Raw genomic sequence first — 14624 nt, forward strand, 5'->3', positions numbered from 1 at the left:
ACTCGAATGGATTAATTCCACAGGCCTGCATGATCGACTCTGTACTGGAATACAACTTCAACTTCTGACAACTCTCAATAATATGGAAAAATATTTTTTGTTGTAATATGTTGTTAAGCTTAAAATTCTGATTACAGAAATACAGTTATTTTGCATTGCATTATAGTTAAACAAGGCTAAATTGTTAAAAGTTAGACAGAGTACTTTTTTCTTACTATTTTTGCTATTGGCAACAATGAATTTTACATAATCAAGGACGAAAAATACGTTTGGCACTACCTTGCGAGATTGAAAGGGGAAGTGTTATCAGTCAGCTGGAAGCAAGCAGTGGCGGCTAGTAGGAAATTCTATTGGAATAAACACGTGAAATTAGGAAATGTACACAGTGGTCGAATCTAGACCCCCAGGTCGACTCTAGACGGTTCCACGGTAATGCACATTACGCAACCACCTGTGCTGTTGTAGTCGGGTGACTGCACACGATTCATGACGTCATTTATACTCCGTGTACACTAAACCTCGTACTGGTTACTCTGTGTCCCTAGGCCGAAGCCTGGTTATGAGATCTGAGGTAAAAAGACCTTTGAGGAGGCCGAGACGTAGATGGGAGGATGATATTAAAATGGATTTGAGGGAGTTGGGATATGATAACTAGGAACTGAATTAATCTTGCTCAGGATAGGTAGGGACCGATGGCGGGCTTATGTGAGGGCGGCAATGAACCTCCGGGTTCTGTAAAAGCCATTTGTAAGTAAGCAAGAAAATCATTTTTGCTTGATACGAACCAGATTTCATTTGTAAGTTTAACCCTCAACTGGTATCGCTTTTAAGTGTACATTAAGATATCAAGCAATATGGGTCTATATTGATCCATAGATAACAGTTGAGGGTTAATCTACTTATACTAAAATTCACGAAGGAAATCTTTACATTTGGTTTGGAGAGTATCGTCATTGTACTTTATTTATCTATACTAATAATAAATCTGTAGCCGAAATTTTTCTGGTAATTTTCGATTTTCCAAAAATAATTGGTCCTAACATATATAATTAACCACCCTGAAACCGAAAATCGCTTTTTTGACATTTTTGTTTGTATGTCTGTCTGTCTGTCTGTCTCTGTCTGTCTGTATGTTTGTTACCTTTTCACGCGATAATGGCTGAATGGATTTCGATGAAAATTGGAATATAAATTAAGTTCGTTGTAACTTAGATTTTAGGCTATATGGCATTCAAAATACATTATTTAAAAGAGGGGTTATAAGGGGGCCTGAATTAAATAAATCGAAATATCTCACTTATTATTGATTTTTGTGAAAAATGTTACATAACAAAAGTTTCTTTAAAAAATAATTTGCGATAAGTTTTATTCCTTGAAAAATTTTGATAGGACTGATATTTAATGAGATAAATGAGTTTTAAAATTAAAATAACTGCCATCTAAGGCGGTGTATTGAAATAAAAAACAAATGACTTAGTCTATAAGGGGCCTTGGACAGCAACAATCGAAAGCTATGAAACATAGCCTACAGACAATGTTTCTGTGTTTGTATGAAGTAATATCAGAAGCTAAATTAACCGATTTGTATAATTAATTATTATTTCATCATTGGAAAGTGTAGTTTCTCTGGATGGGCATAATGCTATAATGTTATTACAGTAACTTGTGAGTGAATTGAGGACAGGTAAGATTAAAATAGCTTCTTATGCACAGAAAACTTGATAGGTTATTCTGTATATTCATTTCCTGTATTTCTTACAATAATGTTTATGAACATATTCATTTTTATCTCAGAGAATTAACGAACAACGAGAGTGTATTGATTTAGTATGCAGTAATAGTGCGTTAGCTTAGCAATCCATTATTTTATAATTCAAATTTTAATTATGCTCAATTGAATCGTGTTAAAATACATAAAATACATATGAAATAAATGCAATGCAAAAAAAATTGGGTAATGAGCCAAGCAGATTATGTTGCGCTGTTGTAAAAGTTGTTCCTCCTGAGATTCAAGAGCTCCCACAACAAATTAAAAACTTTCTAATTCGAGTACATCCGTTATTAACACACTTTTTCATAATATAATATAATATAAACATGATAATAAATCTGTAGCCAAAATTTTTCTTTTAATTTTCGCTTTTCCAAAAATAATTGGTAATAAAAATTAAGAAACATGTTAAAGGAATTGTCATTGCACCAAATGAGTGGTCTCTGGATCAAAATGATCGCATTTTAATATTTTAAATACAATTTAAATTAAGTAACATATTAAACGATTTATCCTTCTATCAAACACGAATGTTCCCTGGATTAAATGTCCTATTTTAATTATGTAATTACTTAATATTTATTTCTAACGGGTGCAGTGGAGCGCACGGGTACGGCTAGTTTAAAATAAATACGTTTTATTTTTTTACTAAAATTATGTTACATCATATGCATCCTATTCAGATAAATTGACTCAAATACTGAACATGAAGAAAATGTAACAGCTAGGAGAAATCGCTGTCAATAGATACCATGGCCAAAACCACTTTTTGGTGGTTTTATTTCCGTGAAAATATCGAAATTGATTTTTCTCAGTGTCACAGTATTTCGTCTTTATAGCCTATTCGTATATTAATAAAATAAAAAATCAAGCAATAAGCCTATATAACATTAGCAGATTATGTCAATACTTGTAAATAATATCCAACGTCGTCGACACTTCAGGGAATACCACTGAACTGGACTCAGATTGGAAGCAGTTCTGTTATCTGCAATTAGTCAAGTAAGGAGTGTCAGTGTCAAGGACGTTTCCAGGTCATGACTTTATTGAAGGCGTTGGCGACCTTCCTACAACCTTAAGTACTTAACCAATAATCGTCATCTAGTGTTAAGTTCAAGGCCGTCCAAGAATAAAATAGCAATTACGTGCTTCCTACTTGTTTTACTGACTACATGCAATCCCGTGCACCTAATCCAGAGGCGGAATGGACACTATAAAGTTAGGAAATTCTCAAAGAATGTTAATACTCGTATATGAATTCCTACAATAAGAGGAAGGCGGAAAATAGGGACGATTGGAGAATGCTGAGTTTGCAGTGAAAGAAAGTTCATCATTGATATAAATGCTTCTATCTGTCCTCCTCTTCCTTTTCCTATTTCTGCCCCAGTTAGGTACTGTACGTTCAGTTTTTTTTCAGCTCAAGTGGCTGTTCAGATATGAAACATTTATAGATGTATACATGCACTTGGCGATTTTTGTTTTCTTCCAGTGAAACCCAAATCTTAGAAGAATTTTGCGAAGTATAGTGGTTTTACCTTTAACATTAATTACGCATCTTAACTTGGCATGCACCTTCTTCAGAATTGTCCCCTCCTTTCACTATTGTTTTTCACCCTTAAAATTCTGCATTGAAACAGATGCATTTATCTCGGGAAGCACTGATAAATGTATTAACATTGCCTCTTCAGTTTCGGAAACGGCAGTAAAATTGTCTGGTAACAGATCAGATTAAAGTCAATATTAATTCCTTATGCTTCGCAAACCTAGCAGTTAATTTTTGTTTAACTGTGGGTTCCAGAAATGAGATGAATAAACTAATTTTGTATTATTATTAGATATATGCGAGAATTTATCGTGGTAAATCATTATTTTTATAAACTGAAAATATAATCCAAAAACATTTTCGGAGGGTTGAACCCCAAAACACTCTGTTGGCTACGTCAGTGCTGTGCTGATAATTTCACGTAGGCCCATATAAAATGATTATAAACTAAAAGTAAACCGCTTACATGTAAGAATCTCTTTCTTAACTATAGGACGATAAGACAGGTGAAAATCAACTTTTTTCGCCACTCGATTATACGAGTACGCAAGACACAGACCTTCTGACATCTTTATTTATTTTTTTTTATTTCATTGGTCTATTTTACGACGCTGTATCAACATCTAGGTTATTTAGCGTCTGAATGAAATGAAGGTGATAATGCCGGTGAAATGAGTCCGGGGTCCAGCACCGAAAGTTACCCAGCATTTGCTCATATTGGGTTGAGGGAAAACCCTGGAAAAAACCTCAACCAGGTAACTTGCCCCGACCGGGATTCAAACCCGGGCCACCTGGTTTCGCGGCCAGACGCGCTGACCGTTACTCCACAGGTGTGGACTTCTGACATCTTATTTCAAAGGACGCCAGAGAGCAGCCACTACATAGAGAACTGAATTTAAATTGGATTGAATTTCGGGAGGAGGGTACTACGACCCAAGACCGCGAGTTTTCAAGATTTACCGAGTGTGTAAAAAGTTATACCCGATGAAGTATTATTTTATTTGTTTGTTTGTTTCAGCACCATGGTTACCTAACCATAACCATGACACTAATTCTATCCACATTTAACAATAGCTTCACAAAAATAATAACAACAATACTAATTCTTGTATACGCGATATACTTGCATAAATAGAAATGGAACGTGTGCTTTGTACAAACCCAGTATTGCGCTAATCTCTCTCAAGCTAGGCGCATTCTTAGCCCCACACCACACTGACGAGCTACATTTCGCTGCGTGCCCAGGTTTCGAGCAAGCAACCGCACTCGTCCCTACAGATTGTCTATATGAGGAGCTTATTTTCAAAACGACCCTTGTCCATTCCCATAACTTTGTGGGAAATCACGAAAAACGTTTTTAGGTCTAAAATTTGTAACCAACTAGCCAAAACACATATGAAACCAAAGAGGTTGGGTGCATTTAGAATCAAATAGGAGCATTAGATTATTTTATTTCAAAGCTGAAACTAATATTATGTCGCAATTTTTGTGTTTACAAGATAAATTTTTATTCTAATAGTCACTTTTAACGCAAGATTTTAGTGGTTTGGAGAGCGTTCTGAAACCAAATCACGACAGTTGTATGTAGAGTTATATTTGAAGAATTCATAAACACAAAAAGCTCATTTTCGTTATCAGGTGGACAAGAGACGTTTTGAAAATGAGCTCCTCATATTATCTTTATTCGTAGTTCTGAAAATATTTCTCCATTTACAGTGTAAGCGTGTTAAGGACATTTTCTTGTGTAATTTTACCATACAAATTTATTTGGCTACTAAAATCAATATACTGTAAGTCCACCGCTGTGAAGTAATGGTTTGCACGTCTGGCTATGAAACGAGAGGGCCCGGGTTCAAATCCTGGTTGAGGTTTTTTTCCGGGGTTTATCCTCGAAGCAGAATTGCTAGGTAATTTTCGGCGTTGGATCTCGGACTCATTTCGCCATTATAAATTCACATATCATCACCCACACAATAGCCCAGTTAAATTCACGGTGAGGCGTGCTGTACTTGTACAAGAGCGCGGCTACTCAATCATTCACAAGAATAGGAGTGGTATGCACAATAAACCTCAGACTGCCTTCGGGTCCCAAAAAGAAAACAATATAAACTAGTAACACTTTATATAGAATTATTAATAATACCATGCAAAACACATCGATTAATTTAAATAAATATTTCCCTTAAACTGAATGTTCTTAATTCATATTTTAAGACTTATAGCACTTTACACTACAAACACAGACTTATTTCCGTGTACAGTATGTACTTACAGCAACCTGATCCTTCGATGACATAGCCCAGACTGCACATCCATTTATTACAATTGATTTTACCTAGCTACAGTATATCCATACATTTTTAGTTTTGTTATTCTACTTATTGATCTATTAATTTTTTTTAACTTTTCACTCATAACATCGATTTCCTGCACAATTCGCAATTTTATTACGCAACATTTTTTTGTTTACTTTTCATTCTTTCCAGGTATTTAAACTCTAATACAAAACTCTGTTTTAAATCTTGCAAAATATTTTTTCACACATACACATATATACTGGTACACATATATGTAGACATTATTAGCCTACTCTATTGTAATACAGTACTTACTGTATTGTAAATACAGTATGATGTTGATTGAAATATGTGCATGTTTAGCCGGACAAAATTTTATTGGTACCAGTAATGTGCTTTAAAATGTTATTATTTTGCTCATTATCCTAAAATTGTTCTAAAAAAAAAGCCAGAAATTTTATTGAAAACATTTTCATCCCATATATCTTTAAATTAGCAAATCGTTATACTAAATTCTCAAAGTTTTAAAAAATCAGCAATAAATATGCATCCTTTCACTTTGTCTCACATAATTTAGACCACCACTATTATTATTATTATTATTATTATTATTATTATTATTATTATTATTATTATTATTATTATTATTATATAATTAAAAATGCCTAATCTCAATTTTGAACTCGCACAGCTGAAGGAATTATCATTATTTTCTCTTTTGTTACTGTTAAGTTCTCTCCCAATCAGATACATTGTACACGTTGTTAATTAAATTAATAGAAGTTGCATCAGTCTGCATTAAGCACTGAGTGTTTTAATCAAACGATTGTACGATATAACTACATTACAAAAATCAGAAAAGGAATTCTAACCACTTTTATACCTGACAACTACTTTGAACACAGAAAAAAACTGTTAATTCAGATAAATAGATATAAGAGTCTATCCCTGAATACCTCAAATACCGTATGAAAAACAGTTTATTCCCTAAAACCATGAATGAAACGTTTACTCAAAGACGTTTTATAGTTTACAATGAACGTAACTTTTAGGGAATGTGTGGCAACACTGTAATCAGCTGATCGAGTTACAGCCGACTGCTCACAGTCGAATTAAAATCGAAATTCATAATTACAGGTATGTTTAAATAATTTTATACAGATATTACAATAACACATTTAAAACAAAAGTCTTAAATATTTATATATGATGAGATTATTACAGTTTTTGTGCTAAATATATCTCGAACAGTAATTCTATTGATCGCCTAGTCAGTAACGAAAAAAAATCGCCGTCGTGGGTTTGACCTTCCAAATGTCCTCTTTCTCAGGAAGGAAGGGTGTTGGAAACGTTGTGTAGATCCCATTGTGTATAGAAAAGGTACGTAACTAGAAACATTTGGAGGGTAGGTAGTTGTTCTCATCCCTCGTCGGTTTCAGTATCAGCCGGCCATTTGTAAACATCTGTTCAGTGCGGCAAGGTAAAAGAAAGGTGTGCTGAAAATTTTAATGCTGATTTTTGCACAAGTTCACGAATTTTAGCGCAACGGTTTGTTAATTGAATTGGTAGATAAAACATATTTTAATAAAAATTGTTGACTTTTTAAAAACAAATGAGTAGTTGGCCAAAAAAAGTATTATAAGTATTCTAATTTTATCGTGCTTAAAACACGTACCGTAATTTAGGTCATATTGTTAAAAAAAACTGTCAAAATCCTCTATGAATTAATGTACTTCACGTGATAATTAAAGGATTAAGCTAGCACTTTGCGGATAAGTATATTTTGTGATTTTTTTTTACAAATTTATATTGCAAACATAATTAACACCGTATATAAACTTCCATATCTTAATTTATTTGATTGTCCGTACCAACATTAGCAGCAGTTTTGTTGAAAATTTACATAACATATAACATGAATTATTAGTAAACTGAAATTCAAATGTTAGTTCTTACCTTATTTTTACATTGAAGTCACGATCGGTTATTCATCCCTCAGATTTTTTATAAAGCATAGCTATTGATGACTAATTTTAAATATTTTGATTATAAGAATGTTTGTGATTCTAATTTGAATGACACTTCTGACACTCTTTAAACAAATAAGTACAATGAACTGCTATATTGCACTTACATTTTGAATACCACTAGTTCTTAGTTTACTTTGCATAATTAATTACTGGAGTCTGTTGAGAGCTTGCCGACAAAACAAAACACTGCTGATATTCGTTTAAAACATTAAACCAACCCACGTGACTTTACAAGGAATGAAAGTCTGCTTCATTTGTTTCTAATGAATCTATTGTTACTGCTTGTGATCTTGAATCGTATCTGTATTTTGTATCATTGTTAAATATAAAAGTATATCATACAGTTTGTAAAGCGGAAGAAGAAAGAATAGATTCATTTTAATCTGAATGATGTTTGCTTATTCTAGGGGTACTCAGTTATGGGTAGGTAACATTTGATTTACAATGAAAAAAAGTCTGGCATAGAAATATTGAGGAAAATTTTCTGTATACGGTTATCTCATTGTCAACAATTAACCTAAAATGCTAAAAAGAGCAAATTTGTCTGTTTGTCGAATGTGTGTTATGTTTACGAAGAGGCACTTTTCAGTGCCAATAATTTATTTTATGTGCGAAAAGTTGGAATTTTGGGGGAAGAGGGGAAGAAAGGTAACCGTGTTCTGAAATTTAAAGGAAATATTTCATTATTTTCATTAATAAACTTTGCAGAAGATAAACGTCATTATGAAGTTACTCGATAGAATTTTATGTCAAGAATTTTTAGTCTAAAATATAATTATATTGTTACAGAGATTGTAATAAAATGTACATAGTTTTAAGTGGGTATCCCTATTACATTTTCATGCCTTTATTGGTCGCACGAAATAACCAGAAATTTCATATCGATAAACATAACGTTATTTATTTAACACAGCACATAGGCCTATAGGTGATGAATGAAACTGATATAGCATGCTTGAATTCTAATTTTGAGGGAATCGCATAAAAAGTCCAAATTTTAGTACTCACTCTCTCCTCCGCCTTCAAATGAAATAAGTTATAGCCTGAAATTGTAATTACACATTATGTGACAAACAATTTATCATTAATGAAGAAACGTTTAAGTCTGCATAGTTTAACTTATATAAACTTAATAAAATGACATGACTATATCTAGCAGTGATCCGCCTAATACTTAATAAGTAGCTATACTTGGTTCTATTTTTTAGTCGCCTACTTGTGAAAAGAAATCATTTTGAAAGCATTCTTAATTGCGAATAAAGACTTTAGTTGTCGTGAAAATGACTGGGATATACATATACCTTTATACATAATATAAAAACATTGGGGAAAGATTTGTGTTGTACTTAGCGAATATCATTTTGTAATTCAATTCATTGTCGATCAGTGATGGAAATATGTAAGGTTTAAGTGAAAATTCATGGCAAAAGTTGTCAGTATCTATTTTGATTTATTTTTAAATTAGTAAAATTCTTGTTGAAACAATTTTCAGACCCTATTAATAATTTTCTCAAATTTTAATTTTCAAAATTGCATCATCATTTTCAAGTAGTATCTGCCATGTGTAGCAGACTTACAGTATATTGTGCGTAATATTAATTAAATGATTTCAGAGGCACTTCATAACATTGAAAACGTTCAAATGCAGGTCTGAATTAGATTCCATCACACAGAATATAAGCAAATTGTTGATGTCCATTGTGATGTGCATAGTAATGTTTCTCGCCAGATGTTTCAAGATTGTTCTGGATAATTTTCTCTAATTGGTTAAGATAGTGGTTTCCTCAACTGAAGGTTGCTAACATGCTAATATTAATTGTGGGAACCATACAGAAACTTTGCAAAGACAGATAACTTTTAATTCCTATTAAAGGAGAAGTTGTATTACCTTAAACGTATATGAATAAACGTGGCTCTGATTTTTTAAATAGAAATATATAAAGTAAGATATGTTGAGCGTATAGAAGTGTAATCTTGCAACTCTGATAATCTTTTATCGTCCTAGATAAAATGTTTGTTCATTTACAAGGTGTAAATCGTGAAATTTTATTTCTTGTGAATATCCATAATTTAATATATCATATTATTGTTGCAGTTTAAATAGTGTAAATATGGTGTTATTAATTTTACTTCCATGGTGTAAATTTATACACATAAAACTTACTAACAATATGATATTGTGCCAGATCGTCAATTACTGATGCGATTAAAAAGTTTTCTTATAGATTATTATGTTCAATGTGGGAGGGAGCGTGCACCAGTGTAAAATATCATTACTGCTGGTTATTCAATAGGTTTCAATATAAAGTGACATGTTGTTAAACTATTCCAAGTTTGTATACATGCACAAGTTGTGAAATACCACAGTTTACTCTATACAGCAAAGGAAAGGTAGCAGCACTGATGGCCAGTAGTTGAACCACACTTTAAATTTTCACTGTGTGATTTCAGAGAAAATAATTTGTATTAATATTAATAAAGTAAAGATTAGTTGCATATTTTCTGAGTAGCCCAAATATTTTTGCAAGAAAAATATAATCCTTGTTTCCACATTATGGAATTTACCTTCTATTTATCTGTAGAATGAACTTGATATCGAGTATATCATTTTTAAGATTATTATAACACACTAAATTGTAATAATTCACTTATAAATCGTAACAGTACATTTCATAATTAAAGTCGTTATAATGAAGGTAATAACTATTTTGTACGACAGGTCATACCTATTTCCGAAATGTTAAAACAGAAAAAAATCAACGTGCGTCTACCAGGACGAGACGCCTATGTCTACAAATTCATGTGATAGCAGAATATTTAGATGCAATTGGTGCATTTTCTGTACCTGTATAACATATCATGACGACATGTGTGTCCTAGAATATCACATAAAATAACTTCATGTCAATCACTTTAGTATTTAGCTTGAAACTTGTAGATGTTTAAGCAATGCAGTCGGTATGACTGGTCGAGCACTACTGGCACAAGACACAATATCTATTTTTGAATGCAAGTTGGCAAACTAGAGTTTAGATTGGATCGTATACGTTAGCTAAGTCGAGAGGTCTTGGGCATTTCCTGAGCTCTTCCTGTGGATGTGCCTGTTTCGTGTAGGCGCTCAGGGTTGTTGGTGTGCAAGGTGGAGTACTAGCAAGGGCATTTCAATAACTTTCGCTAAGTTGTTTGGTTTCTCCTCCGAAACCTTTATCCACAATATCAATCTAGTTTGTTTGTTTCATTTTCAAAAGACCGGAACCATGGTGTGGTCTACAATTTATGATAAGGACAAAGACGAGGTAAGAAGAGATGCGTGAATTATTTGTTTTACCCATTTTGGTTAACAGTGTAGACATTTTAATGATTTTGGAATGATATTGTCGTATTGTCTTGCAAGTTTGATTGTTTTACTGTTTTTTTTTTCTTCTTCACAATTTTCTTGGTATTTTTGAGTATACATTTATTTATTTATTTGTAATTATTATGCTTACAAAGTTTGCTTAAGTACTGTATTTTCTGGCACTCATCTTCGTTGTTTATTGTGGTTATTAGATTGTTCCTAGAACAGTAGAAAGCGTAAATAATAGTATTAAATAGTTGTATCTAAATAATTTTATTTTACAAATACATTTCTTACGTCTTCTGTTCATATGTTTAGTCATGGAACTAATGAAGCAATGACATTTTCAAAATTGTTTGACAATTTTAATTTTTAACCTAATTTTTAATTACACAATTTCATTAATTCACTCAATTTTATCAACAAGATTTTTCATTATCTGCACTTATTGTGGAAAATAGCCGACAACAGTAAATTCGTAGCATAAAATACTGGTGTCCAAACTTAGCACCTTCCGCATTACCGTCCAACAGATGGTTGATAATGTCATGTTTGCTGTTAATCAAATTTGTGATGTAGGCACCATTTTGGTTTATAGTGTTGCTATATACTTGTACAAAATCAGCTGTCAGAATATTATAATGATCATTAACTTCTCAAGAATTGGCTACTTGCAGGTAGCTCAAACCATTCTCTTTTCAGTGATAAATTAGTTGCAACATTAGGCAGTTGCGAATAGGGCTTGATTTTCATGTGGTTAGCATGGTACAATACTGCGTCTTCAGATAACGGACAATATTGTACCCTCTGTCAGAAAGAGAATGTTTATTTCCTTCATCTGCACTCTAACCAGATGTTGTGGGTTTAATTCTTCAACTCTTTATTTATGACTATGGATAAATAAGCACCTTGCACAAATTCATTTCTTCGATTTTTCACAGATACGCCATTATGTTAATATACTCGTATTAATTCATTCGTGCCGATCTGTATTTTCATAATTCACTTACGCCGGCCTGGGTGGCGCAAGTGTAGAGGAGCGGAATGTCTCATCGCTTCGTTCGAAGGGTTGTGGGTTCGAGTCCCGCCACTTTGTATATAATAATCCTAAACGGAAGCTATATTTCATGGGACAGCATGATGTAGTTGAAATCCTGCATGTTTGTAGATATAACATTTCTTTTGTTGTTTGATCATCCTGTTTTATATTACAGTAGTTTAAATAAGGTCGCATGCAGGACTTGTTTGTCAAAGTTTAAGCGCTGAAGTTTCCAGGTCCTGGATATGACTAAGTAATATACTTTATATTATAATTTCTTTATGTAATACAGTGGTTCCCAAATTTTCCGTCTGAAGTTATCTTTCGGTCAGTCACTACCACCACCACCGATTCATTTTTAGTAACAAGACGTCATTACTTATACCATCAACAGTCAAAATTAATCAAATAAATTTTGTTTAAATCTAAAGACGGATACTTGATTCGGCATTATTCACTCAAGCAACCTCGTCAGAGTCCTGTTCCGAAACTGTAATTCTTTTGTCGCAGACATTGCCCTCAGTGCACCACGTGAGAGACACTGCATAGCATCGCATGACGATTAATGGAGCAACAGGGGAAACGGGAGTATCCTGCGATTACCTACAACCAAGTACCGTCTGTGTCCAGCACAAATCCCACTTGGACTCCCTAGGTTTCGAATCCGGGTTACCAACGCGGAAAGCAGACACTAGTTTCTTTGGCAAATGGTGCGCTGATCTGATGAAATGTATAGCAGTGGAATTTATATTGTTTCTATTTCAAAACAAAATTTATTGATTCATCTCTTTAAAATAAGAATAGCAAATTAATATCGAGTATAATGTTTCACTCTGCTAACAGAAAAGTAAGAGCATTCCGTATATCCCTTCACCCCCCCCCCCAAAAGAGATGTTAATGAAAATGCTTGTATTACAGTAGAGCATCGATTATCTGAATACCTATCAACCGAAAGAATGGTTATTTAACGGAAAGCGTTCCAGTCGGCAAATTCAAATTTGCGCGCGCGCGCCATATAGAAGTTCTGCTATAGCACTGTTTGCGAGATTTGGCTGCAAAAAAAAAAAGTTTCGGCTCTAAAGCAAACAAAATTTTGGACTTCTTTTCCTAAACTGTAGCCTACTCAACAAATATTCAGTCGAATTTAGTTTTTGAAATTTTACTTTTCTCGAAGTGCTTTATTGGCTTTTCATGCCGAAGTTGAGTCAAGTCTAATTGAAATTCGTGGTATAGGACAATGACTGGAAATTTTCTCGGAGTATTCGTGTTCATCTACTAGTGTTCTGCCATTTCATTATCATTATCATTATCTCAGTTGCAAAATATATTCAATTTCACCTTCACACAGTGCACCGTGGACGAAGTGATTTCCATCCTGACACATGATCCCAAGGTGGGGACAAATTTATTGTTGAGTGATGTTCGTCTCAGGCAACCTCTTATTAAAAAGTTAAGCATACTTTTAAATAAAAATTTAACAAGTCTTAAGGAGATTTCAATAAAAGTTGTAAACTCAAAATATATGTGTATCTTGTAGAACAGTGATTCTCAACTAGTAGGCGCGGCACCCTGGGAATTCGAAGAGCAATTAATAGGGGGTTGCAAACAAAATAATAATAATAATAATAATAATAATAATAATAATAATAATAATAATAATAATAATAATAATAATGTTTGAAAATTTAAACATTCGATTATTTGCGTTAAATAAGAACGTAATTAAATCGCTTTCTTTTTAATTGATACCAAATTTCGCATTACTATGTTCTACAATTCTACTCTAAATCTTACGCAGGGGCCTCGCTAAAATAATAAGGAAAAGAGGGGGTCTTATCATTAAAAACACCGCTTTGGAACACATCTGTGATGTCCTTGTAATGTTCCTTATTTTAATATCCACACTTAACGGAACCAATACATATATCTCAATGCTAAGTTTTTTTCTTTATGCTTATATGAAATAACTTATATTTACATCTGAGAAGTTCAGAATGGCATTTTATTGAAACAATGTGCAAGAAAAGGCCCGCGTTGCATTCCAAATTATATTGACAGCATCTTTAGTCGCGTGTACATTTTACGAAAAGCGCATAGGCCTACTGTCAACAAAGGTAGTCTGAGCTGTTGCTGGCTGTAGGAAAGTCGTTTCATTAAGTTTTGAGATATCAATTGGGCGTTTTAGATTGACGTAACGCATTTTAATTATTCGAATAAAAATAATGAAAATGACCGTTACATTGTTAGTCAACGGTTTCATATAGAATATTGGTTTTCAGGAAGGACTTGCTAATTTTAAACAGGGAATGAATATATTAGGAAAAAAAGGTTTCCTTCATACATTCTTGCGAATCTCCTTGAGTCTTTCAAAGCGGGTATGTACCACAATTTGGGAACCACTGAACAATACTGGTATGAAGTGAACCATTAAACTCCAGACTGTTAATAGCAGAGTTAAGCTTAAATGCATGTTGCAAAGTGAAATTTTTTTTTTGTCCACACCTGTGGAGTAACGGCTAGCGCGTCTGGTTGCGAAACCAGGTGGCCCGGGTTCGATTCCCGGCCGGGGCAAGTTACCTGGTTGAGGGTTTTTCCGGGGGTTTCCCT

The 14624-nt window shown here is 33.4% G+C and overlaps 2 protein-coding genes across 5 annotated transcripts in view; one reads left to right on the top strand and one right to left on the bottom strand.

Annotated features, from left to right (window-relative positions):
- Positions 1-10747, bottom strand: part of LOC138694737 (probable phosphoserine aminotransferase) — a 45326-nt gene extending 34579 nt beyond the window's left edge. Inside the window, exon 1 of the mRNA XM_069818741.1 lies at positions 10487-10747. The gene's annotated coding sequence lies outside the window, so the exon portion shown is untranslated. The remainder of the gene's footprint in view (positions 1-10486) is intronic.
- The window catches only part of LOC138694736 (pyruvate kinase-like), a 40262-nt gene that overhangs the window by 8992 nt on the left and 16646 nt on the right, over positions 1-14624 (top strand). The window contains exons 1-2 of one of the 4 annotated variants that reach the window (XM_069818737.1): positions 6901-6991; positions 10890-10937. The exons of 1 other annotated variant lie outside the window; for it this stretch is intronic. In XM_069818737.1, coding sequence (XP_069674838.1) covers positions 10899-10937 — 39 coding nt within the window. In that variant the 5' untranslated portion in view covers positions 6901-6991; positions 10890-10898. Of the gene's footprint in view, positions 1-6877; positions 6992-10732; positions 10938-14624 lie in introns of those variants that run through there. 2 more of the 4 variants (XM_069818739.1, XM_069818736.1) reach the window with 2 other exon arrangements.

Source organism: Periplaneta americana, chromosome 2 (genome assembly GCF_040183065.1).
Source record: "Periplaneta americana isolate PAMFEO1 chromosome 2, P.americana_PAMFEO1_priV1, whole genome shotgun sequence".
NCBI lineage: Eukaryota > Metazoa > Arthropoda > Insecta > Blattodea > Blattidae > Periplaneta > Periplaneta americana.